The sequence below is a fragment of the Amyelois transitella genome, chromosome 30 (assembly GCF_032362555.1).
Source record: "Amyelois transitella isolate CPQ chromosome 30, ilAmyTran1.1, whole genome shotgun sequence".
Lineage (NCBI taxonomy): Eukaryota > Metazoa > Arthropoda > Insecta > Lepidoptera > Pyralidae > Amyelois > Amyelois transitella.
The window spans coordinates 3,250,027-3,274,276 of NC_083533.1; the positions used below are offsets into that span (position 1 = coordinate 3,250,027).

Here is a 24,250-nt window from a genome sequence, read left to right on the forward strand (position 1 = left end):
TTATAAGATTTTATTTAATTTCACCTTTTCCGATGTGTGTCAGTAATTTTTTAATCAGTAAGGTAAATTTATGACAAATTGGGCTTAAAAATATTTAAGATAAATTGTACTAGTATTATTGGTTTTTTTTTTTGCTTAATTACCTAGGTTTGTTTGTTTTAGATAAATTATTACAAACCATTATGAAACAATCAATGTAAAAAAATGTTGGTAGTTAATTAACAAATAATTAAAAAAAAAATTAATCATCTAAGAACAAAGTAAAAAAATACTTTATTTAAGGATATTTTAAAACTAAATATAACGAAAATGATATGAAAATAGTTTATTTTGCATTAAAATAAAAATAGTTAAATTACCAAAATAATGTAAATTAAAAAAAGCATTGTTACATTATTTTCCAATACCTATTTCAAACAGCCGAACGAGGCATATCAGTATTTTCAAGACTTTGGCTCTATCTACCCCGTAAGGGATATAGACGTGCTTATATGAATGTATAAATGCCTATTTTCAAAAGTAATTTATAAACACGAAAATAATTTAATTTTAATAGTATGTAAAAGTGTTTTACGAAGTATAACGTTTTTTATCTTAGCAAGAACCTAGATAACGTAGCGCCATCTATTGGTACATACATGTACTTTAAAATAAAACAAAAGTATCTTTTGCCGATACCTATCATTTTTATTTTTTCTTTAATACAATAGATTTCTCTGTAAGGAATACGTGTGTAAGTATTTGTTTGCGTAAGAAATTAAATAAAAATGATGATCAACTAAAATTATACATACATACATACATATGGTCACGTCTATATCCCTTGCGGGGTAGACAGAGCCAACACTCTTGAAAAGACTGAATGGCCACGTTCAGCTATTTGGCTTAACGATAGAATTGAGATCCAACTAGTGACAGGTTGCTAGCCCATCGCCTAAAAAAGAATCCCAAGTTTGTAAGCCTATCCCTAAGTCGCTTTTTACGACATCCATGGGAAAGAGATGGAGTGGTCCTATTCTTTTTTGTATTGGTGCCTAAAATTATAACGAATTAAATAATATGATGTTTGCAAATAAAAACATCTTACTACTTAATATTAGTAAAAAAAACTGGACAATGATATGAAAATTACTAAGGCCTATTTTTTAAGTTTATACAGCAGCTATGTCCCGACCTAAAACTAGTCCATTAATTTAAAGTGCAGTGGGTTTTGGTGGGTAGTCTGGTACATTAGGTGCCAGGAGTCACACTCTCCCTGGTGAAGACCCGGGGGTTGTCCGTAAAAAGGATTTCCCCTTCGATAACAAAAAATAGGCACAGTAACGCACATGTAAACTTTTGCAATAAGAACAATATATTGAATAAACTAAAACAAAATTAATTAGATTATTAAATTACATATAAAAATGTTAATATCCGAAACGGTTATTACGACGATCGGTTAGGTATATATTTTTTTAGTAGATAATACTTATTATGCAAATAAAAATTTTAATTTGATTTTTATCACTTTATTATACTTAGAACAGAAGAAAAACTGACAGATGAAGATAAAAAGAACAAATAAGGAAATATAATAGATAAGATGCAATCGAGATAAATAAATGTAAAAATAGGTTTAATTGTACATATAAAAATATACAAATGAAAAATAATAATAGTTAAAAAAGAATACACAATTTTTAAATAAGGAAACAGGACGAAGATAAAAATTAAATACGGCAATATGGACATCCCACAAGAGATGGAGACCTTGACCTCCTAAAAGCATTTTCAGGCTTCTAGTTAAATACAAAAAAAAAAAGTATATTTTACGCCACGTTGTAAAAAGATTGACTAAAAGCTAGTTCTTCAAAAAGTATGGAAATTCCTTTTTTTTTTAAACCAAAAACGAAACTTAAGTTTTATTATTTACATATTCTGCTCTCATTCCCCACTTCTCTATTATTTTAATCATATTCTTGATTATCAAGTATACATGTCCCTCTCGCACTCGAGTCTAAATTTTGTAGGTCTTCCCAGGATAATGACGTCACAATATCGATTACGTTATTTCTAGCTAACCTCCCTTAAACAAGCACGTTCATTTTGTTTATCATATTTTCAAATAATGTTACCGCCATTAAATGAATATTATTGACTGAAAGTGATGTTCTTAATTCAAAAAGTGATGAATAAAAATAATGTAATGTGAATTGAAGTGATTAGTTCCAGGTACGACCGCGCGTCGCGCTGTAAACGTATTTGGCGCGTAAAGTTTAGTTTTATTAACATTCAATAAAACTGTAGATAATCTGTAGGTAAATGTGCTTTATCGATGCGACATAATATTTCAATGATTTGTTTTAGTCTAAGAGCTCTACTTGGGTACTTTATTTTAATTCAAATTTATATATATTTCATATTTTATTAAGATTAAATTTTTTTTTAAATAAACTAAATACCTACTGAAATATATAATATATTCTTTATAGCTATTGAAATATTCAGTGTAAAATTTATTCACCAAAATTTGAACACTTTCTGTAAGTACTTAGTTATTACTAATAATATAATATTGGACATATTACCTATATGAAATGCACTATTTTCATACAAATAATTGCTAGTATGGATTATTAAATCATTATTTTACTTAAAATTTATAATTAAAATGTTTAATCTGTATAAACATACTTACAGTGAAAATCCATTAATAATTAATTTACTTTTGTAAAAAACTTATTTTTTAGATATTCTTAATTTTATTTCTACTTTATGCCGTCCAGCTTAACGTGGTCTTCTGACTATTGGCTCTGTCTGTCTGAAAAAAGCCGGGAAGTGAGAACCTGTCAACCACCACACATTAATGTAGTTTTTTTTTTATATGCTTAAAGATACATCGGTATTATAATTTTATGTACCTACAATGATTACGATAGTAATAATTAGGGAAAATTTATTAATTTGAGATTTTTCCGTTAGGCAATGGGTCAATATTTTAATCTAAATTCTATCATTAAGCCATTCAGCTGAACGTGACCTTTCAGTCTTTTTAAGACTATTGGCCCTGTCTACTCCGTAAATTTTAACGACGTAATTATAAGTATTGTATTGTTTTTTCTCTTCTGATGCAAATGAGCACCAAGATCTTAGACTATATCGAATTATTTCATTGTGATTCTAATTTCACCTCTTGTAGGAGTTCATCAGCTTTGAACATGTTTATTTTAAGATACTAGGCAACTGGTTTGCACGTGGATTTTATTAAAACAGAGTGTTAAAACAATTGTTTCTCGTTGCCTGTTTAGAATTTTTACCTCATCTTTGCATACGGTAAGATAATTATTTTTTTTATTAGTAAATATCACAGTAGAGCGTCGATGGTCGAATTGGTGGGCAGGTGGCCAGTTAAAATGCGTGTGCCAGTCAGTTTTAAATCAAAACGGCAAGGGTTCGAATCCCACCTTGTACCAATGACTGTATTCAAAGTGTGTGTTTGTACATTAGTTTGTATACTAACCGATGCTCTTACGGTGAGGGAAAACATCGTGAGGAAACCTGAACATTCAGGCAAGTATGTAGATGTGTAACCATGATCGATCCAATTCGGGTTTGGTTCCTTCGTCGCGTCGTGTTAAAACCTGACCCACCCAATCCTATATATCCATGGTCAAAGGCACACCCCGGGCTCCTCTCCAGAGTGGTGAGGATGCAACTGGGACTAAAGCCAGGAGTAAGAAGAAGTAAATATCATATATAACAAAAAAAAAAAAAACAAAATTACAGTTCCAAATTTCAAAAAGTTATATTCTTTTAAAAAGAAAATTACAGTTCTATGTTTCAGAAGTTATATTTTTTTAATTTTTTCTAAAGTTTTTCCGACCGTCTTATAAAAAAAACGAAATAAATATTCTATTTTTTTATCATACTCCATTGCGTACGACCTATCATAAGATTCGTATATATAATCACGTATTATCCCAGACAGATAGGTAGAAATCGCCGACAGCGTCGTAAAGGCTTAAAGGCCACGTTTAGCTGTATAGCCTTACGATTACAAGTATATAAATAATTTATTAATTACTTTTTTAACGTCCTCTGTGACACCGGAGGTCCCGGGTTCGAATCCCGGCCAGGGCATGATGAGGAAAGAACTTTTTATGATCGGCCTCGGTCTTGGATATTTATCTATATAAGTATTTATTACAAAATAATAGTATTGTTGAGTTAGTATCTCGTAACACAAGTCTCGAACTTACTTCGTGGCTAAATCAATCTATGTTATTTGTACCGTGTATATTTATTATTTATTTGTTTATCTTTTAGTAAAAAAAAAATGGACAAAACAAGCGACATTACATCTTCGACTATATCCTTCATAGAATCCAGTGTTGAAGATGTTGCCGTGAAGGTGACGAATAAAAAGAATAAGAAAAAAAGTTTATTTGGCAAGAACGGCTTTCTGAAGAGGAGCAACAGTACTGGAGGAATATCCACCATTGATTTTGATCGGTATGTTGTTATTTTATCAGTATTTATAGATAAATACACACACAAATAAATTTAAGACCGAGCTAGTTTGGGCAAAAATATATTTGTGTATGTATGTTTGTTAAACGATAAATTTCGAACCGCTGGTTAAATTTTGATAGTAGTCAGTGTGTGCCGTGTAGCTCCCGGTACTTATACAAAAAAGAAATAGGACCACTCTCTCCCATGGATGTCGTAAAAGGCGAATAAGCGATAGGCTTATAAAATTGGGATTCTTCTTTCAGACGATGAGCTAGAAACCTGTCACTATTTGAATCTCAATATTATCATTAAGCCATACAGCTGACCGTGGCATTTCAGTCTTTTCGGGACTGTTGGCACTGTCTACGCCGTAAGCGATAAAAATGTGATTATGTATGATAAAAAGACGCCTAGTGCAAAAGTGACTCTTAACGCATGCTTGTTTATTTGCTATTAGTTTTTTCACTACGTACTGAAATTATTCTAGTAGGCACTATTCTGAATCTTAATGCGACCGTTCAGTTTTATAATCATTCGCTCTGCCTGTCCCGTGAAGTATACAGACGTGTCATGTCTGAATAAAAACATGTGTCTTACTATAAGTAGGTACAATATTTGAAGTACAAACAAAATTAGAATAAGGATGGCCTCTTGGGCAGTAAAAATGTTTAGTCAGACCAAAAATGCAACATGAATGAAGCTCGAGCCTTTACATACATACATATAATCACGTCTATATCCCTTGCGGGGTAGACAGATCCATCCGTCTAGAAAAGACTGATAGGCCACGATTAGCTGCTTGACTTAATGATAGAACTGAGATTCAAACAGTGACAGATTGCTAGCCCATCAGAGTCAAAAATGCACGCTTCTGAAACACCATGTTTTATTTACAAACCGGGAAGAGAACCTTGGACCTTGCGAATTAGAAATATACAGGTGTTTTTCACGAACGTTGGCAAGGCCGATATCCCATCCCTCTCTAACTTTGATTAACCACCATTACGATAGAAAGAGAGAGAGAATATCAGATACCTAATAGTCGCACTGTTACTAAATAAAAAATTGCTATAGTATCTGTAACAATACAAGATATTGTGGTGTAGAGACTAATTAACATTCACTAAGCTTCACGCCTAAACGGTACAGGTGAGCGCTAATGTGAAAAGAATATCTTGTTAATTATTTTGACGGCCTCTGTGGCGCAGCGGTAGTACGCTTGTCTGTGACACCGGAGGTCCCGGGTTCGAATCCCGGTCAGGGCATGATGAAAAAGAACTTTTTGGTTGATTGGCCTGGGTCTTGGATGTTTAGCTATGTTAGTATTTATTATAAAATATAGTATCGTTGAGTTAGTATCTCGTAACACAAGTCTCGAACTTACTTCGAGGCTAACTCAATCAGTGTAATTTGTCCCGTATATATTTATTTTTATTTATTTTAACTTGGTAACCTACTTATACCTACATTAAATTGACAAACATTAGTTATAACGACATCAGTAATTGTTCATACTTCGATTAGTTTTAATTAAGTGTTTAAAATTTGGTAATTAATAAATTGACAAACACGAGAACTAGGATATAAAACATCAGTAATTTTTTAAAGTTGATTAATTTTAATTAAGTATTTTCAAGAATTTCAATACCATGAGGACATTAGCTAATTTTTTACGGGACTGCGTGAAGCTTTATTTAAACCGCACAGTATTAAATACATTTGACACATAAATAATATACAAATAACACATAAAAATAACATTTAAATGCATTTATTTCTGAAACGTGTGCGAAGCCTCACAGACGTTACCTCTATTTAGTTTCACAAAAATATTTCCCCATCCAAAATTCAATGAGTAATATTTCGGAATATATTGAAGATAATTTATAAAATTACGCATTCAGTTCCCATTCTCCATTAATATTCAACATTTTTATCGGTGATTGTACTTTATTTTTAGAACAGTTCAAGGTTGCCTCACTCACCGGTTTATTCCGGTTCGGAAAATTTAAATTCAAAAAAAGAAGTTCGATTTGATCACTGAATAATGAACTTATTTATTCTTTTGTTTTATCTATCTAAAATCCTTTGGTATATTTATATTATACAAACTTCAACCTTGAATATTTAGTTTAATTATATATTCTATATAGCCCAAGTATTTTTTTAAAATACTTTTTTACTTTTCATCTTGACTGTTTATTTAATTCTTCACATGCTCTCTCTTTTTGACTAAGGAACATTATGATAAGGGAATGTTGTGATGTGAAAGAAGATATAGTGACAGGAATAGAAAAGGGAATGCTTTGATGATTTGGTCATGTGGAGAGGATGAATGAAAGCAGGTTGACTAAGCAGATATACAAGGAGAGTGTGGAGGGAAAGGTCGGAGTGGGAAGACCTAGACGAACGTATCTTGATCAAATTAAGAACGTCCTGGTAAAGGGTCAGGTCAAGAGTACCCGAAACCGCCGAGCTTGCATGATGTTGATGATGATGTGAATGAAGCGAAGGAAGTATGCAGAGATCGTGGCAAGTGGAAAGAGGTAGTCTCTGCCTACCCCTCCGGGAAAGAGGCGTGATTTTATGTTATGTTATCAAATAGTCGTGTCGTGTCGTGGGCCTGCTGGAAGAAATTTCTCTAGAAATAAATAGTGCCCTTGTACTGAATTATCTTTATTTTAAGTTTTATTCTTATTTTCCATAATTTACATAAATATAGAAATAAATAATATTAAATAGATGTATATCTCCTTAACGAGATCTTTAAAAGATATTAAATTTTTTTAATAATTCCGAGTCTTAAATCTTAATATTCACACATACCTACAATGGAGACAGGACAAATAGAGGTTTTAAACCTTGTTAAAAAAATAATTCAAATGTTTAATTAAATTTAAATAAATAATTTAATTTATTTATTTATTTTTAATTTATTATAAATTTTAAGTTTTAATAATAATTAATTAATTAAACATTAAAATTTTAAACATTTACATTGGAAAAGAAAGGCAGAAACTAAAGTGTTAGCGTTGAATCTGGGACGTCCTGGATGAAGGTCAGGTCAAGAGTAACCTAAACCGACGACATACACAACACACATACATATAGACACGTCTATATCCCCTGTGGGGTAGACAGAGCGAACAGTCTTGAAACCACCGTAAGGCGACGTTCAACTATACGGCTTACTATAACTATGGAGTGGTCCTATTTTTTAGTCCCGGGAACCACACGGCACTTAAATCTTAAGACGCCGCCAAAACCTAAACTGTCAATCGCATGAGCATAGCTTAAAATATCTTAGAAAAAAGAGCTTTTAATAAACGCATAATCTACTTTTGCATATCGTACGGGTTTTTTATCCATGTCCTCGATTTCAGCCGCGCAGATAAGGACACCATATGTTGATTATTTACGCGGCGAACAGCCGTGTACATCCGTACATTTTGTATTTACAAAATATTCATCGCGCTTACCGTTAGTTAGACAGTAAACTTACACCGGTCGCGGACGAGAGACGCGCGCGCGCCGTCCGCCATCTTTAAATTTCCATTTTCGAAAGGTGTTCTCGGCCAGTGTCAACTGAAATTTGAAAAAGTTTGTGTTGTTGTGCTGTTGGTGTCTGTTTTTTTTTTAATTGGTATGGCGGAATTTCTATGTTGCCAGTGTTTGAAGATTTAGAACAAAGTTTTGTTGTTCTTTTTCTGCAACTTTGATACCTACGCGAGGGTGTCGGCTGCTGAATTTTTTTACAAAACTTTCATACATAATTTTTTTTATGAAAATTCTCATAGTCCTTAACTAAGCGTAAAATATTTGACGGTTTTTGTTTCTGATTAGTTTCTATGTAGATTGTAAGTCAACTACTTCTATCTAGGTATATGTAGAGAAATATATATATAATTCGTCAAATTGACTGTAAATAGTGACCGCGTTCTTAAAAAAAACTTTAAATATAAATAATTCGAATCTCAATTCCACCATGAAACCATACTTGTGCACAAGGCCTTTCAGTGTTTGCAAGACTGTTGGCTCCGTCTACCCCGCTAGGGATATAGACGTGACTATGTAGGTATGTATGTAAGTAATTAATTTTTAGCATGTTTTCAAAATGTACATATCGATTTCGATATTACAATATTGTCTCACCGACAGATCTTTTGTGTAAACACGACAATTTCATTTTTATTTCGCGCAAAATTTCTTACACTGTCTTGGTAATATTTTACTGAAAACATTTCAAACTTTTTGAGTTTCAGCCAAGAGTATTCCGGCTGAATTGGATATACCATGTTTGTGTATTGAACTATAGTTACCTAAGTACTCAATTAAAAAAAAACATTTAATGTTCCTAGCCGCGCGCAGATTGCACTAGTCGACTGAACGCCTAAACTAAAACTCAGTTTATCCCATTTTCCCTTTATTATACTTATGTAATGCATAACAAAATCCGTTTTTCGGACCACAAAAACATATATAGTTAATAAATTGACATAATTTATGTATGTAAACACGTGTAGCACCAACATTTGACTGCCAAGGTTAAATAAGCCATTACCTCTTCAGCCACTGTGCTCTAAAGAATTCATCACACTGCCCAATTTTTCGATCGATAATGTCTTAATTATTTAAGAATTTAATTAAAAACTTATACTTGCCGCAATGTGTCAGAAGTACGCTTGCGTCAAAGAAAAATCCCGTCAGTGTAGACCATTTATGCCATTGTGCCGTGTGGTTCCCGGCACCAATACAAAAAAGAATAGGACCACTCCATCTCTTTCCCATGGATGTCGTAAAAGGCGACTAAGGGCTATCCCTTAGTCGCCTTTTACGACATCCATGGGAAAGATGCTTGAAGAAGATTTGTAAGCCTATGCTTACAAACTTGAGATTCTTTTTTTTAGGCGATGGGCTAGCAACCTGTCCCTATTTAGATCTCAATTCTATCATTAAGCCAAAAAGCTGAACGTGGCCGATCAGTCTTTTCAAGACTGTTGGCTCTGTCTACCCCACAAGGGATATAGACATGACCATATGTATGTATGTATGTAGACCATTTATGAAACATTTTGACAAATTTTTCAAATCTAGGCTTTGCAGTTTGGGTGTGTTTGGATGTTTCCATCAATCAGAGTTCTAAAGAAAATAAAAAAAAGAGGACACTCATATATAGATACGTATATATATATACTAGCTGTCCCGGCAAACGTTGTTTTGCCATATAGATATTTTTTAAGTAATTTCTAGTTAAAAAAAATGTTAAGAGTGGACAACCCTTATCACTAAGGGGTATGAAAAATAGATTCTCATACCTACTCAATATGCTCACAAAATTTCATAAGAATCGATCAAGCCGTTTCGGAGGAGTACGGGAACGAACATTGTGACACGAGAATTTTATATATAAGATTAAGAGTCTGGAAAAGGAAAAAGGGAACCTTATATGTCAGTTAAAACTACAGATCCCTTGGAAATAGCGAAAAACCTGTATTTTTTTGTACTAAATGTTTGTAGGTAGCGCTAAATTCGCGAAGCTGCGTTTAAAACTAACAAGTTAATATATTTAATTTTTTTTTGTCGTTTTATTAAAATGTCGCTTCGCGTCTCTCGTGTGAAGTGACTCTTAGCATGTTGAATGTGATATTTAATTATATATTGTTGTTCATTGTCTTATAGGCGGTAATAAGTCTCGAGATAAGTACCTAAGTGTGAAATAGGTTCTGAACAGACTTAACTCACTTAAATACTGGAATGCCTTAAGTTACTTGTTTGTTAGGTACCACTTAGGTACTTAGTTACGCATAAACTTCTTTTTGAAATTTTGCGTTTATCAATACTAATATTATAATATTTATAAAGCTGAAGAGTTTGTTTGTTTGTTTGAACGCGCTAATCTCAGGAACTACTGGTTGTAATTGAAAAATTCGTTTTGCGTTGAATAGACCATTTATCGAGAAAGGATTATTCATCCTTGATGATCAATGATGCCCAAAATAACTATTCCACGCGGACGAAGTCGCGGGCACAGCTAGGACAATAGTATAAAGAGTCTGGAGGAGGACATAAGGAACTGTTCAGCCTCATAAAAAGTAAAGTTCCCCGTGGATTTGAGAAACCTTGTATTATTTCGTAAGTAGCGCTAAATGCATCGCTACTTGTAGGTCTTAAATCGTTGCTTTTTGTAAATGGTGGTGCTAAATTGGCCGCTTTTTTGTAGTTAGCGTAAAATTCGTCGCTTTCTCTAGATGGCGACAATACAAGCCAGTCTATTAATTCTGAAACTGAAATATGATCGACAAATTGATACCTAACTTTTGATTCGAAAGGCTGTAAAAATTAACAATCGTAATATATGTATGTATGTTATAAGGTAAAGGTAACATTTAATTTTAATTGGATTTTTAAATTATGTAAGCAGGTATGATGTTAAAATTTTAATTAATTTTTTAAATTATGTGATCAGTTATCGCTCCACCCGTACATCCATCTCAGTTTGGTCCGAAGGTTCGACTGGCAGAGAATGCCTCGTGGCATTAAGTCCACCTGTTGTACATTTTACGTGCATAAAGTTATAAATACATAAATAAATGATGGTTTAAGGATTATGCACAAAGTACCTACAATAGATAGAGTAAATACTCGAAGCCCTTTAAAACAAATTGTAGGTACTTTATCAGTAATATTTAGCAAACTCATTAGCAAAAACAAGTAAAGACAATAATATCTTAATTAGATATTTAGTGAAATGCCAATCCATAAAGTAATCATTTCCCCGGAAAATGACGTCACGAGACGCAAAGAATATTATATTACTGTCATGAGTCAAAACCATTATACAATACAATACAATTATTCTTTATTGCACCACAAGAAATTACAGCAAATTCACAATCATGTATTAAAAATATAACAACAAAAGGCGGACCTTATCACTAACAGCGATCTCTTCCAGGTGACCTGTAAATCTATACTAATATTATAAAGCTGGAGAGTTTGTTTGAACGCGCTAATCTCAGGAACTTCTGGTTCGAATTGAATAATTCTTTTTGTGTTGAGTAGACCATTTCGAGAAAGGCTTTAACTACAAGGAGCAAAGAAATAATGGAAAATGTGAAAAAAAACCGGGCAAATTATTCATCCTTGAGGGCTTCAATGATGGCCAAAATAACTAAACTATGATGATGATGATCTTTTTGTGTGCAATAAAGAGTTTACATACAAACAAACATGGAAAGTCTGAGAAGGACAGAGTAAATTTCATGCAAAAGCGTGTGAAATTTGCGAGCGAAGCAGCAGACAAAAGCTAGTCAATAAAACAGGAAAACGCTTCAAAGAATTATAATTATACGTATCACAATTGAATCGTAAATTAAATCGTGTTCATTCTAACTTCATGACATAATTTTTCCTCAAATTGTAGGTAATATATATCCAAGTAAGTACATAAATTGTCATACAAAACAGTACATTTAATATTTTAACGTCAAACATGTTGGTATTAAAATAATCATGTAACATTTTTTTTGTTTTTGTTTTTATGTGTAATACATACATACATAAAATCACGCCTCTTTCCCGGAGGGGTAGGCAGAGACTACCTCTTTCCACTTGCCACGATCTCTGCATACTTCTTTCGCTTCGTCCACATTCATAACTCTCTTCATACAAGCTCGGCGGTTTCGGTTTCTTATGTGTAAAGATATTATAAATATCTTTATTATCCTACTATCCTACTACTATTATAAAGGCGAAAGTTTGTATGGATGTATGGATGTTTGTTACTCTTTCACGCAAAAACTACTGAACCGATTACCATGAAATTTGGTATGTAGGTAGCTGAAGACCCAGAATAACACATAGGCTACTTTTTATCCCAGAGTTCCCGCGGGATTGATAGGGTTTCCATGCGGACGAAGTCGCGGGCGGCCTCTAGTATAATATAAATATCTTTATTGTTCACTAGCGACCCGCCCCGCACGGGTGCAAAATAATAAATGTTATTATACATAAAAACCTTCCTCTTGAATCACTCTTCCTGTTACAAATAACCGCATCAAAATCCGTTGCGTAATTTTAAAGATTTAAGCATACAGACAAACAGACTAAAATAGCGACTTTGTTTTATACTTACTATGTAGTGATACGACATTCAGCCTTTAACCTGCGTCGCACAATAAATATACATACATACATATCGTCACGTCTATATCCCTTGCGGGGTAGACAGAGCCAACAGTCTTGAAGACTGAATGGCCACGTTCAGCTATTTGGCTTAACGATAGAATTGAGATTCAACTAGTGACAGGTTGCTAGCCCATCGCCTAAAAAAGAATCCCAAGTTTGTAAGCCTATCCCGTAGTCGCCTTTTACGATATCCATGGGAAAGATATGGAGTGGTCCTATTCTTTTTTGTATTGGTGCCGGGAGCCACACGGCACAATAAATATATTTGATTTGATTTGATTTACGAAGGAACACAAAAATACAATAAATTTGTAACACAAAATATACAAAGGCGGACTTATCCCATTCACGGATCTCCTCCAGTCGACCATTGAATAACTAAGAGGAATTCAAGTGACTGTCACTTGAATATGAGAGAAGTACGTACAAATAGTTATTTTATTGCAATCTTAATAATTTTTAAATGTACTGGAATATTACTTAACGTTTAAATCTGTCTTATTTAATAAACACAGTTAGAAATTATTAATTAAAAAAAAGGAGAAAAAAAAAACTATCAATTGTGTAGTCCCTGTAAATCGCCGCCTACAAAATGTGTCGAAATTATGACCGCATATAAAGAGCGACGAATTTAGCGCCACCTTCAAAAAGCGACGAATTTAACGCCGCCTTCAAAAAGCGTCGAATTTAACGCCACCTGCAAAAAGAAACGAATTTAGCGCCACCTTCAAAAAGCGTCGAATTTAACAACACCTTCAAAAAGACGAATTTAAATACATTACTTATGAAAACAGGTTACTTTTAAGGTTACAGGTTTTGTTCTTAAAGGAACTTTAGTTCTTACCGGCATGAATGATACCCTATGTCCTCATCCAGACTCTTAATTATTTATACTTACGCAAACCTACAGTAGATAACCCGTAAAAAGGGGTAACAAACAAATAAACTCACTTTCGCATTTATAAACATAAAAAATACATCACGTCTTTATCCCTTACGGGGTAGACAGAGCCAACAGTCTTGAAAAGACTGATAGGCCACGTTCAGCTGTTTGGCTTAATGATAGAATTGAGATTCAAATAGTGACGGGTTGCTAGTCCATCGCCTAAAAGAAGAATCCCAAGTTTATAAGCCTATCCCTTGGTCGCCTTTTACGACATCCATGGGAACGAGATGGAGTGGTCCTATTCTTTTTTATATTGGTGCCGGGAACCACACGGCACATAAAAAATAGTTCATAACATTGTGAACAAAATTTAAATTATTGGATTAAAAATAAAAACAAACAAACAAACAAAACCTCTTTTTATTGAAAAATACAAAAAAGGCAATATAAAATAAACTTAACTTTTTTTTACATTTTTGATTAAGATTTTTAATTTGGTTACATTTATTTTAGTTCGTACCTATAAACCTGTACCTGTACCTGTAAAAAAATAAATATATTTAACTTAAATATTAGATTTATTGCCATTACTAATAAAGTGAAAATATCTATTAAATTAATAAATTTGTTCTAAGACAAAATAAATATCAGTCAGATATAATTCATTGACCATCAGGAAAATATTATACATAATATATTTATCATCATTCATAACCATAAAAACATCATTTAAAAATAAATGTTGTTATTAAAATATATGTACATACATAAAATCACGCCTTTTTCCAGACGCCAGAGACAGAAATCGGAAAGATCCAATTGCCACGATCTCTGCATACTCCTTTCGCTTCATCCACATTCATAACTCTCAACGGTTATTCTTGATCTGACTTAAAGGAGGTATGAAGACAGTTTGTCGAAATGAGAAAAAGTGTGCCCAAAATCGCCAAACTCGTATAAAGAGAGTTATGAATGTGGATGAAACGAAAGAAGTATGCAGAGATCATGGCAAGTAGAAGGATGTTAGTCTCTGCTTACCCCTCCGAGAAAAAGGCGTGATTTTATGTATGTATCATGATGCACATGAGTCACTTGACATATTTTATTCAAAGTAGAATAATTCAGATATGACATAGTATGTTAAGTTTGGATTGTTGGGTCACGCGATAAAATTGTATTCTGAATTGTATCAAAAAAAGTCGACATTTTAAATTAATTACGTATTTTTTTCTTTTGTTTCAAAAAATTTTTTGATAAGACAATAAATAGTTTGATCACTTCTTTTAGATCCAGTTCGGCGGTTTCTCCGCCCAGTTAATTTTGTCTTTATATTTTCCGCGTCAATTGAAGCCTAGTCGATGAGTTTCTTACTTTCTTTTCAATTAACTGCTTCTCAGTTAATGGTCCTTGGTCAATTGCTTCTAAATTGATTGGTTTAGTGTGCATTGAATATCAATTTACTGGTTTAATTGCTTCTCAATTATTTGCTTCTTACTTATTTGTCTCGATTTATTGCTTCTCCGTTAATTGCTTCGCAGTTGATCAGTCCCGCCATCCCAACTTGAGCTGACTGACGACCGATCGATAAATTTAAGTTGACATGTTTTTGATTGACGTCATCTGGGTCGGATATTCAGTTGATGGTATATGTGTTATCGGTTCTATCTCCTTTCTCTCGCTTGTGGGCTGATATGTTTTGGATTGACGAATTATTGCTAATCTTCTATCAGAAATTAATGATTCAATCGGCGCAAGCGATTTTCAGTTGATTGGATCTAAAGATGGTTGGTCATTGAAACGCGGACTTAGTCGGGCTTCATTATGGATGGACGGGTCAAACAATGAATTTCGTGCAGTTCCATCCGTACATGTTGAATTTTCTAACATATAGGGAATATATGGAGCTTGAGAGTTCACCCAATTCTGAATTCTTATACGGTTAAAGTAGGCAGCCTCTGCTTCTAGTAACTCATACAATTGTTTTCGACTGGTGCATAGCGTACCATTGAATGGCGTCTGGGTGTATGGCGTCTGGTTAATCGGTATCGGGGCAGATGGCGTCTCGATATATGGCGTTTGGGTTGATGGTGCATAATTTAATGGCGTCTGGTGTGGTATCATCTGGGTGGATGTCATCTGGGTATATGGCATCCGGTTGGATGCCATTTGGGTGGACATCATGTGATAGGTTTGCATTGGATCGGATGGTGTCTGGGTGGATTGCATCAGGCTGGACATCATGTGATTGGTTTGCGTTAGATTGGATGGCGTCTGGGTGGATTGCATCAGGCTGGACATCATGTGATTGGTTTGCATTAGATTGGATGGCGTCTGGGTGGATTGCATCAGGCTGGACATCATGTGATTGGTTTGCATTAGATTGGATGGCGTCTGGGTGGATTGCATCAGGCTGGACATCATGTGATTGGTTTGCATTGGATCGGATGGTGTCTGGTTGGATTGCATCAGGCTGGACATCATGTGATTGGTTTGCGTTAGATTGGATGGCGTCTGGGTGGATTGCATCAGGCTGGACATCATGTGATTGGTTTGCATTAGATTGGATGGCGTCTGGTTGGATTGCATCAGGCTGGACATCATGTGATTGGTTTGCGTTAGATTGGATGGCGTCTGGGTGGATTGCATCAGGCTGGACATCATGTGATTGGTTTGCATTAGATTGGATGGCGTCTGGGTGGATTGCATCATGCTGGACATCATCTGGGAGGATTGCATTCTGTCAGATGATGTATATGGCGTTTGAATTAATGGTGCATAATTTAATGGCGTCTGGTGTGACATCATCTGGGTGGATGTCATCTGGTTAGTGGCCGTCATTGTGCACAGCGTCTGGCGGGATTGCATTTTGTCGGATGGCGTCTGATTGGAAGCCATCGTTGTGGACAGCGTCCGGCGGGGTCGCTTTTGGTCGGATGGTGTCTTGTTGGAAGCCGTCATTGTGGAGGGCATCTTGCGGGATCGCTTATTGTTGGAAGGTGTCTGATTGGAAGTTATCGTTGTGGGCAGCGTCTGGCAGGATTGCATTTTGTCGGATGGCGGCTGGTTAGATGTCATCGCTGTGGGCAGCATGTCGGGGGATCGCATTTTGTCGGACGGTGTCTTGTTGGAAGCCATTGTTGTGGACAGCATGTCGGATGGTGTCTGATTGGAAGTTATCGTTGTGGGCAGCGTCTGGCAGGATTGCATTTTGTCGGATGGCGGCTGGTTAGATGTCATCGCTGTGGGCAGCATGTCGGGGGATCGCATTTTGTCGGACGGTGTCTTGTTGGAAGCCATTGTTGTGGACAGCATGTCGGATGGTGTCTGATTGGAAGTTATCGTTGTGGGCAGCGTCTGGCAGGATTGCATTTTGCCGAATGGCGTCTGGTTGGATGCCATCATTGTGGACAGCACCTGGTGGGTTCCCGTTTTGTCGGATGGTGTCTGGTTGGAAGTTATCGTTGTGGGTAGCGTCTGGCAGGATTGCATTTTGCCGGATGGCGTCTGGTTGGATGCCATCATTGTGGGCAGCATCTGGTAGAAAAGTTTTCTATCGGATGGCGTCTGGTTGGATTCCATCATGGTGGGCAGCATCTGGTAGAATAGTTTTCTGTCGGATGGCGTCTGGTTGGATTCCATCATGGTGGGCAGCATCTGGTAGAATAGTTTTCTGTCGGATGGCGTCTGGTTGGATTCCATCATGGTGGGCAGCATCTGGTAGAATAGTTTTCTGTCGGATGGCGTCTGGTTGGATTCCATCATGGTGGGCAGCATCTGGTAGAATAGTTTTCTGTCGGATGGCGTCTGGTTAGAAGCTATTGTTGCGGACAGTATCTCGGGGGATCGCGTTTTGTCGGATGGTGTCTGATTGGAAGCCATCGTTGTGGACAGCGTCCGGCGGGGTCGCTTTTGGTCGGATGGTGTCTGGTTGGATGCCGTCATTGTGGAGGGCATCTTGCGGGATCGCTTATTGTTGGATGGTGTCTGGTTGGAAGTTATCGTTGTGGGCAGCGTCTGGCAGGATTTCATTTTGTCGGATGGCGTCTGGTTAGATGTCATCGCTGTGGGCAGCATGTCGGGGGATCGCATTTTGTCGGACGGTGTCTTGTTGGAAGCCGTCATTGTGGAGGGCATCTTGCGGGATCGCTTATTGTCGGATGGTGTCTGATTGGAAGTTCTCGTTGTGGGCAGCGTCTGGCAGGATTGCATTTTGTCGGATGGCGTCTGGTTGGATGCCATCATTGTGGACAGCACCTGGTGGGTTCCCGTTTTGTCGGATGGTGTCTGGTTAGAGGTCATGACTGTGGACAGCATCTGGGACGATTGCATTTGGTCGGACGGCGATAGGTTGGATTGCATCATGGTGGGCAGCATCCGGTATAAAAGTTTTCTGTCGGATGGCGTCTGGTTGGATTCCATCATGGTGGGCAGCATCTGGTAGAAAAGCTTTCTGTTGGATGGCGTCTGGTTGGGAGTTATCGTTGTGGGCAGCGTCTGGTGGGTTCCCGTTCTGTCGGATGGTGTCTGGTTAGACGTCATGACTGTGGGCTGCATCTGGGACGATTGCGTTTGGTCGGACGGCGATAGGTTGGATTGCATCATGGTGGGCAGCATCTGGTAGAATAGTTTTCTGTCGGATGGCGTCTGGTTAGAAGTTATCGTTGCGGACAGTATCTCGGGGGATCGCGTTTTGTCGGATGGTGTCTGATTGGAAGTTATCATTGTAGGCAGCGTCTGGCAGGATTGCATTTCGTCGGATGGCGGCTGGTTGGATGCCATCATTGTCGACAGCACCTGGTGGGTTCCCGTTTTGTCGGATGGTGTCTTGGAGGATGTCATCGTTGTGGACAGCATGTCGGGGGATCGCGTTTTGTCGGATGGTGTCTGATTGGAAGTTATCGTTGTGGGCAGCGTCTGGCAGGATTGCATTTTGTCGGATGGCGTCTGGTTGGATGCCATCATTGTGGACAGCACCTGGTGGGTTCCCGTTTTGTCGGATGGTGTCTGGTTAGAGGTCATGACTGTGGACAGCATCTGGGACGATTGCATTTGGTCGGACGGCGATAGGTTGGATTGCATCATGGTGGGCAGCATCCGGTATAAAAGTTTTCTGTCGGATGGCGTCTGGTTGGATTCCATCATGGTGGGCAGCATCTGGTAGAAAAGCTTTCTGTTGGATGGCGTCTGGTTGGGAGTTATCGTTGTGGGCAGCGTCTGGTGGGTTCCCGTTCTGTCGGATGGTGTCTGGTTAGACGTCATGACTGTGGGCTGCATCTGGGACGATTGCGTTTGGTCGGACGGCGAAAGGTTGGATTGCATCATGGTGGGCAGCATCTGGTGGAATAGTTTTCTGTCGGTTGGCGTCTGGTTGGAAGTTATCGTTGTGGAGAGCATCTCGGGGAATCGCGTTTTGTTGGATGGCGTCTGGTTGGAAGTTATCATTGTAGGCAGCGTCTGGCAGGATTGCATTTCGCCGGATGGCGTCTGGTTGGATGCCATCGTTGTCGACAGCACCTGGTGGGTTTCCGTTTTGTCGGATGACGTCTGGTTAGATGTCGTGATTGTGGACAGCATTTGGCAGTATTGCATTTTGTCGGATGGTGACTTGTTGGATGTCATCGTTGCGGACAGTATCTCGGGGGATAGCGTTTTGTCGGATGGCGTCTGATTGGAAGTTATCATTGTAGGCAGCGTCTGGCAGGATTGCATTTCGCCGGATGGCGTCTGGTTGGATTCCATCATGGTGGGCAGCATCTGGTAGAAAAGTTTTCTGTCGGATGGCGTCTGTTTGGGAGTTATCGTTGTGGGCAGCGTCTGGTGGGTTCCCGTTCTGTCGGATGGTGTCTGGTTAGACGTCATGACTGTGGGCTGCATCTGGGACGATTGCGTTTGGTCGGACGGCGATAGGTTGGATTGCATCATGGTGGGCAGCATCTGGTAGAAAAGATTTCTGTCGGATGGCGTCTGGTTGGATTCCATCATGGTGGGCAGCATCTGGTAGAATAGTTTTCTGTCGGATGGCGTCTGGTTGGAAGTTATTGTTGCGGACAGTATCTCGGGGGATCGCGTTTTGTCGGATGGTGTCTGATTGGAAGTTATCATTGTAGGCAGCGTCTGGCAGGATTGCATTTCGCCGGATGGCGGCTGGTTGGATGCCATCATTGTCGACAGCACCTGGTGGGTTCCCGTTTTGTCGGATGGTGTCTTGGAGGATGTCATCGTTGTGGACAGCATGTCGGGGGATCGCGTTTTGTCGGATGGTGTCTGATTGGAAGTTATCGTTGTGGGCAGCATCTGGTAGAAAAGTTTTCTGTCGGATGGCGTCTGGTTGGGAGTTATCGTTGTGGGCAGCGTCTGGTGGGTTCCCGTTCTGTCGGATGGTGTCTGGTTAGACGTCATGACTGTGGGCTGCATCTGGGACGATTGCGTTTGGTCGGACGGCGAAAGGTTGGATTGCATCATGGTGGGCAGCATCTGGTGGAATAGTTTTCTGTCGGTTGGCGTCTGGTTGGAAGTTATCGTTGTGGAGAGCATCTCGGGGAATCGCGTTTTGTTGGATGGCGTCTGGTTGGAAGTTATCATTGTAGGCAGCGTCTGGCAGGATTGCATTTCGCCGGATGGCGTCTGGTTGGATGCCATCATTGTCGACAGCACCTGGTGGGTTTCCGTTTTGTCGGATGACGTCTGGTTAGATGTCATGATTGTGGACAGCATTTGGCAGGATTGCATTTTGTCGGATGGTGACTTGTTGGATGTCATCGTTGCGGACAGTATCTCGGGGGATCGCGTTTTGTCGGATGGTGTCTGATTGGAAGTTATCATTGTAGGCAGCGTCTGGCAGGATTGCATTTGGTCGGACGGCGATAGGCTGGATAGCATCATGGTGGACAGCCTCCGGTAGAATAGTATTCTGTCGGATGGCGTCTGGTTGGATGCCATCGTTGTCGACAGCACCTGGTGGGTTTCCGTTTTGTCGGATGGCGTCTGGTTAGACGTCATGACTGTCGGCTGCATCTGGGACGATTGCATTTGGTCGGACGGCGATAGGCTGGATAGCATCATGGTGGACAGCCTCCGGTAGAATAGTATTCTGTCGGATGGCGTCTGGTTGGATGCCATCGTTGTCGACAGCACCTGGTGGGTTTCCGTTTTGTCGGATGGCGTCTGGTTAGACGTCATGACTGTCGGCTGCATCTGGGACGATTGCATTTGGTCGGACGGCGATAGGCTGGATAGCATCATGGTGGACAGCCTCCGGTAGAATAGTATTCTGTCGGATGGCGTCTGGTTGGATGCCATCGTTGTCGACAGCACTAGGTGGGTTTCCGTTTTGTCGGATGGCGTCTGGTTAGATGTCATGATTGTGGACAGCATTTGGCAGGATTGCGTGTTGTCGGATGGTGACTTGTTGGATGTCATCGCTGCGGACAGTATATCGGGGGATCGCGTTTTGTCGGATGGTGTCTGGTTAGACGTCATGACTGTCGGCTGCATCTGGGACGATTGCATTTGGTCGGACGGCGATAGGCTGGATAGCATCATGGTGGACAGCCTCCGGTAGAATAGTATTCTGTCGGATGGCGTCTGGTTGGATGCCATCGTTGTCGACAGCATTTGGCAGGATTGCGTGTTGTCGGATGGTGTCTGGTTAGACGTCATGACTGTCGGCTGCATCTGGGACGATTGCATTTGGTCGGACGGCGATAGGCTGGATAGCATCATGGTGGACAGCCTCCGGTAGAATAGTATTCTGTCGGATGGCGTCTGTTTGGATGCCATCGTTGTCGACAGCACCTGGTGGGTTTCCGTTTTGTCGGATGGCGTCTGGTTAGATGTCATGATTGTGGACAGCATTTGGCAGGATTGCGTGTTGTCGGATGGTGACTTGTTGGATGTCATCGCTGCGGACAGTATATCGGGGGATCGCGTTTTGTCGGATGGTGTCTGGTTAGACGTCATGACTGTCGGCTGCATCTGGGACGATTGCATTTTGTCGGACGGCGATAGGCTGGATAGCATCATGGTGGACAGCCTCCGGTAGAATAGTATTCTGTCGGATGGCGTCTGGTTAGATGTCATGATTGTGGACAGCATTTGGCAGGATTGCGTTTTGTCGGATGGTGACTTGTTGGATGTCATCGTTGCGGACAGTATCTCGGGGGATCGCGTTTTGTCGGATGGTGTCTGGTTAGACGTCATGACTGTCGGCTGCATCTGGGACGATTGCATTTTGTCGGACGGCGATAGGCTGGATAGCATCATGGTGGACAGCCTCCGGTAGAATAGTATTCTGTCGGATGGCGTCTGTTTGGATGCCATCGTTGTCGACAGCACCTGGTGGGTTTCCGTTTTGTCGGATGGCGTCTGGTTAGATGTCATGATTGTGGACAGCATTTGGCAGGATTGCGTGTTGTCGGATGGTGACTTGTTGGATGTCATCGCTGCGGACAGTATATCGGGGGATCGCGTTTTGTCGGATGGTGTCTGGTTAGACGTCATGACTGTGGGCTGCATCTGGGACGATTGCATTTGGTCGGACGGCGATAGGCTGGATAGCATCATGGTGGACAGCCTCCGGTAGAATAGTATTCTGTCGGAAGGCGTCTGGTTGGAAGTTATCGTTGTGGGCAGCGTCTGGCAGAATTGCATTTTGTCGGATGGCGTCTGGTTGGATGCCATCGTTGTAGACAGCATCTCGGGGGACCTCGTTTTGTCGAATGGTGTGTTGGTGGATGTCATCGTTGTGGACAGCATCTCGGAAGATCGCTTTTTGTCGGATATTGTCTTGTTGGATGTCGTCATTGTAGACAGCATCTGGCGGTTTTTCATTTTGTCGGATGGTGTCTTGTTGGATGTTTTCGTTGTAGACGGCATCTCGGGGGACCACGATTTGTCGGATGGTGTATAGGTGGATGTCGTCGTTGTGGACAGCATCTCGGGGGACCACGTTTTGTCGGATGGTGTATAGGTGGATGTCATCGTTGTGGACAGCATGTCGGGGGATCGCGATTTGTCGGATGGTGTCTGATTGGAAGTTATCATTGTAGGCAGCGTCTGGCAGGATTGCATTTTGTCGGATGGCGTCTGGTTGGAAGTTATCGTTGTGGGCAGCGTCTGGCAGGATTGCATTTTGTCGGATGGCGTCTGGTTGGAAGTTATCGTTGTGGGCAGCGTCTGGCAGGATTGCATTTTGTCGGATGGCGTCTGGTTGGATGTCGTCGTTGTGGACAGCATCTGGCGGTTTTTCATTTTGTCGGATTGCTTTTGGTTAGATGCCATCGCGGGGGATGCCATTTCACAGGATTCCATTGTCGTCTGAGCGGATTTTATTCGTGTGTATTTTTTCAGGGTGTCGGATTGCTTCTGGTTAGATGCCATCGCGGGGGATGCCATTTCACAGGATTTCATTGTCGTCTGAGCGGATTTTATTCGTGTGTATTTTTTCATTTTGTCGGATTGCTTCTGGTTAGATGCCATCGCGGGGGATGCCATTTCACAGGATTTCATTGTCGTCTGAGCGGATTTTATTCGTGTGTATTTTTTCATTTTGTCGGATTGCTTCTGGTTAGATGCCATCGCGGGGGATGCCATTTCACAGGATTTCATTGTCGTCTGAGCGGATTTTATTCGTGTGTATTTTTTCATTTTGTCGGATTGCTTCTGGTTAGATGCCATCGCGGGGGATGCCATTTCACAGGATTTCATTGTCGTCTGAGCGGATTTTATTCGTGTGTATTTTTTCATTTTGTCGGATTGCTTCTGGTTAGATGCCATCGCGGGGGATGCCATTTCACAGGATTCCATTGTCGTCTGAGCGGATTTGATTCGTGTGTATTTTTTCCGGGTGGACAGATTTTGAGCGGGTTGACTCTGGGTGCATTGACTGTGATCAGGTAGGAATTGGGCGGGTTTACATGCTGGTCCAAAGCTCTCACCGGAATGATCCATCTTCGAATCAACTTTATTATGCTGTAAAATTAAAAAAAGAAAATTAGTACCATTAAAAACCTCCATGGATGTTGACAAGGGCGACTAAGAGAAAAGGTCAAAGATCTAATGAAGCTTTCGCCGTAATTCAATATAATAAATGTTCCCCAGCAAAGATGGGAGTAACTTCGGTTTCCGACTCACCCAATCTGGGATCTTGATAAAAAGGCACGCCCCTGGCTTCTTTCCAGAAGGTGAAGACGGGATTTTCTCCAGACGAAGGTTCGAAGGACGGCGAAGTCACAGGCAACATACATACATACATATGGTCACGTCTATGTCCCTTGCGGGGTAGACAGAGCCAACAGTCTTGAAAAGACTGAATGGCCACGTTCAGCTGTTTGGCTTAATGATAGAATTGAGATTCAAATAGTGACAGGTTGCTAGCCCATCGCCTTAAAAAGAATCCCAAGTTTGTAAGCCTATCACATTGTCGCCTTTTACGACATCCATGGGAAAGAGATGAAGTGGTCCTATTCTTTTTTGTATTGGTGCCGGGAACCACACGACACCACATCACAGGCAACAGCCGGTATAATATACAGAATTTGGATACAAGATAGGCTTATAAACTTGGGATTCTTCTTTTAAGCGATGGGCTAGCAACCTGTCAATATTTGAATCTGAATTCTATCTTAAAGCCAAATAGCTGAACGTGGCCTATCAGTCTTTTCAAGACTGTTGGCTTTGTCTACC

At 39.6% G+C, this 24,250-nt stretch overlaps 2 protein-coding genes across 4 annotated transcripts in view; one reads left to right on the forward strand and one right to left on the reverse strand.

Moving 5' to 3' along the window:
• Positions 1-7,947: 7,947 nt before the first annotated feature.
• Positions 7,948-24,250, forward strand: part of LOC106131030 (P protein) — a 50,218-nt gene continuing 33,915 nt past the window's right edge. Inside the window, exon 1 of one of the 3 annotated variants that reach the window (XM_060952942.1) lies at positions 7,948-8,137. The gene's annotated coding sequence lies outside the window, so the exon portion shown is untranslated. The remainder of the gene's footprint in view (positions 8,138-24,250) is intronic. The other 2 variants (XM_060952944.1, XM_060952943.1) reach the window with 2 other exon arrangements.
• On the reverse strand, positions 15,329-23,371 carry LOC132903785 (mucin-2-like). Its single transcript, XM_060952859.1, has one exon. It carries the CDS (start codon positions 23,369-23,371, stop codon positions 15,329-15,331), a length of 8,043 nt encoding a protein of 2,680 aa, XP_060808842.1.

Coding starts and splice junctions, on each gene's coding strand:
- LOC132903785 (XM_060952859.1), bottom strand. CDS start 23,371: ATGGAATCCTGTGAAATGGCATCCCCCGCGATGGCATCTAACCAGAAG.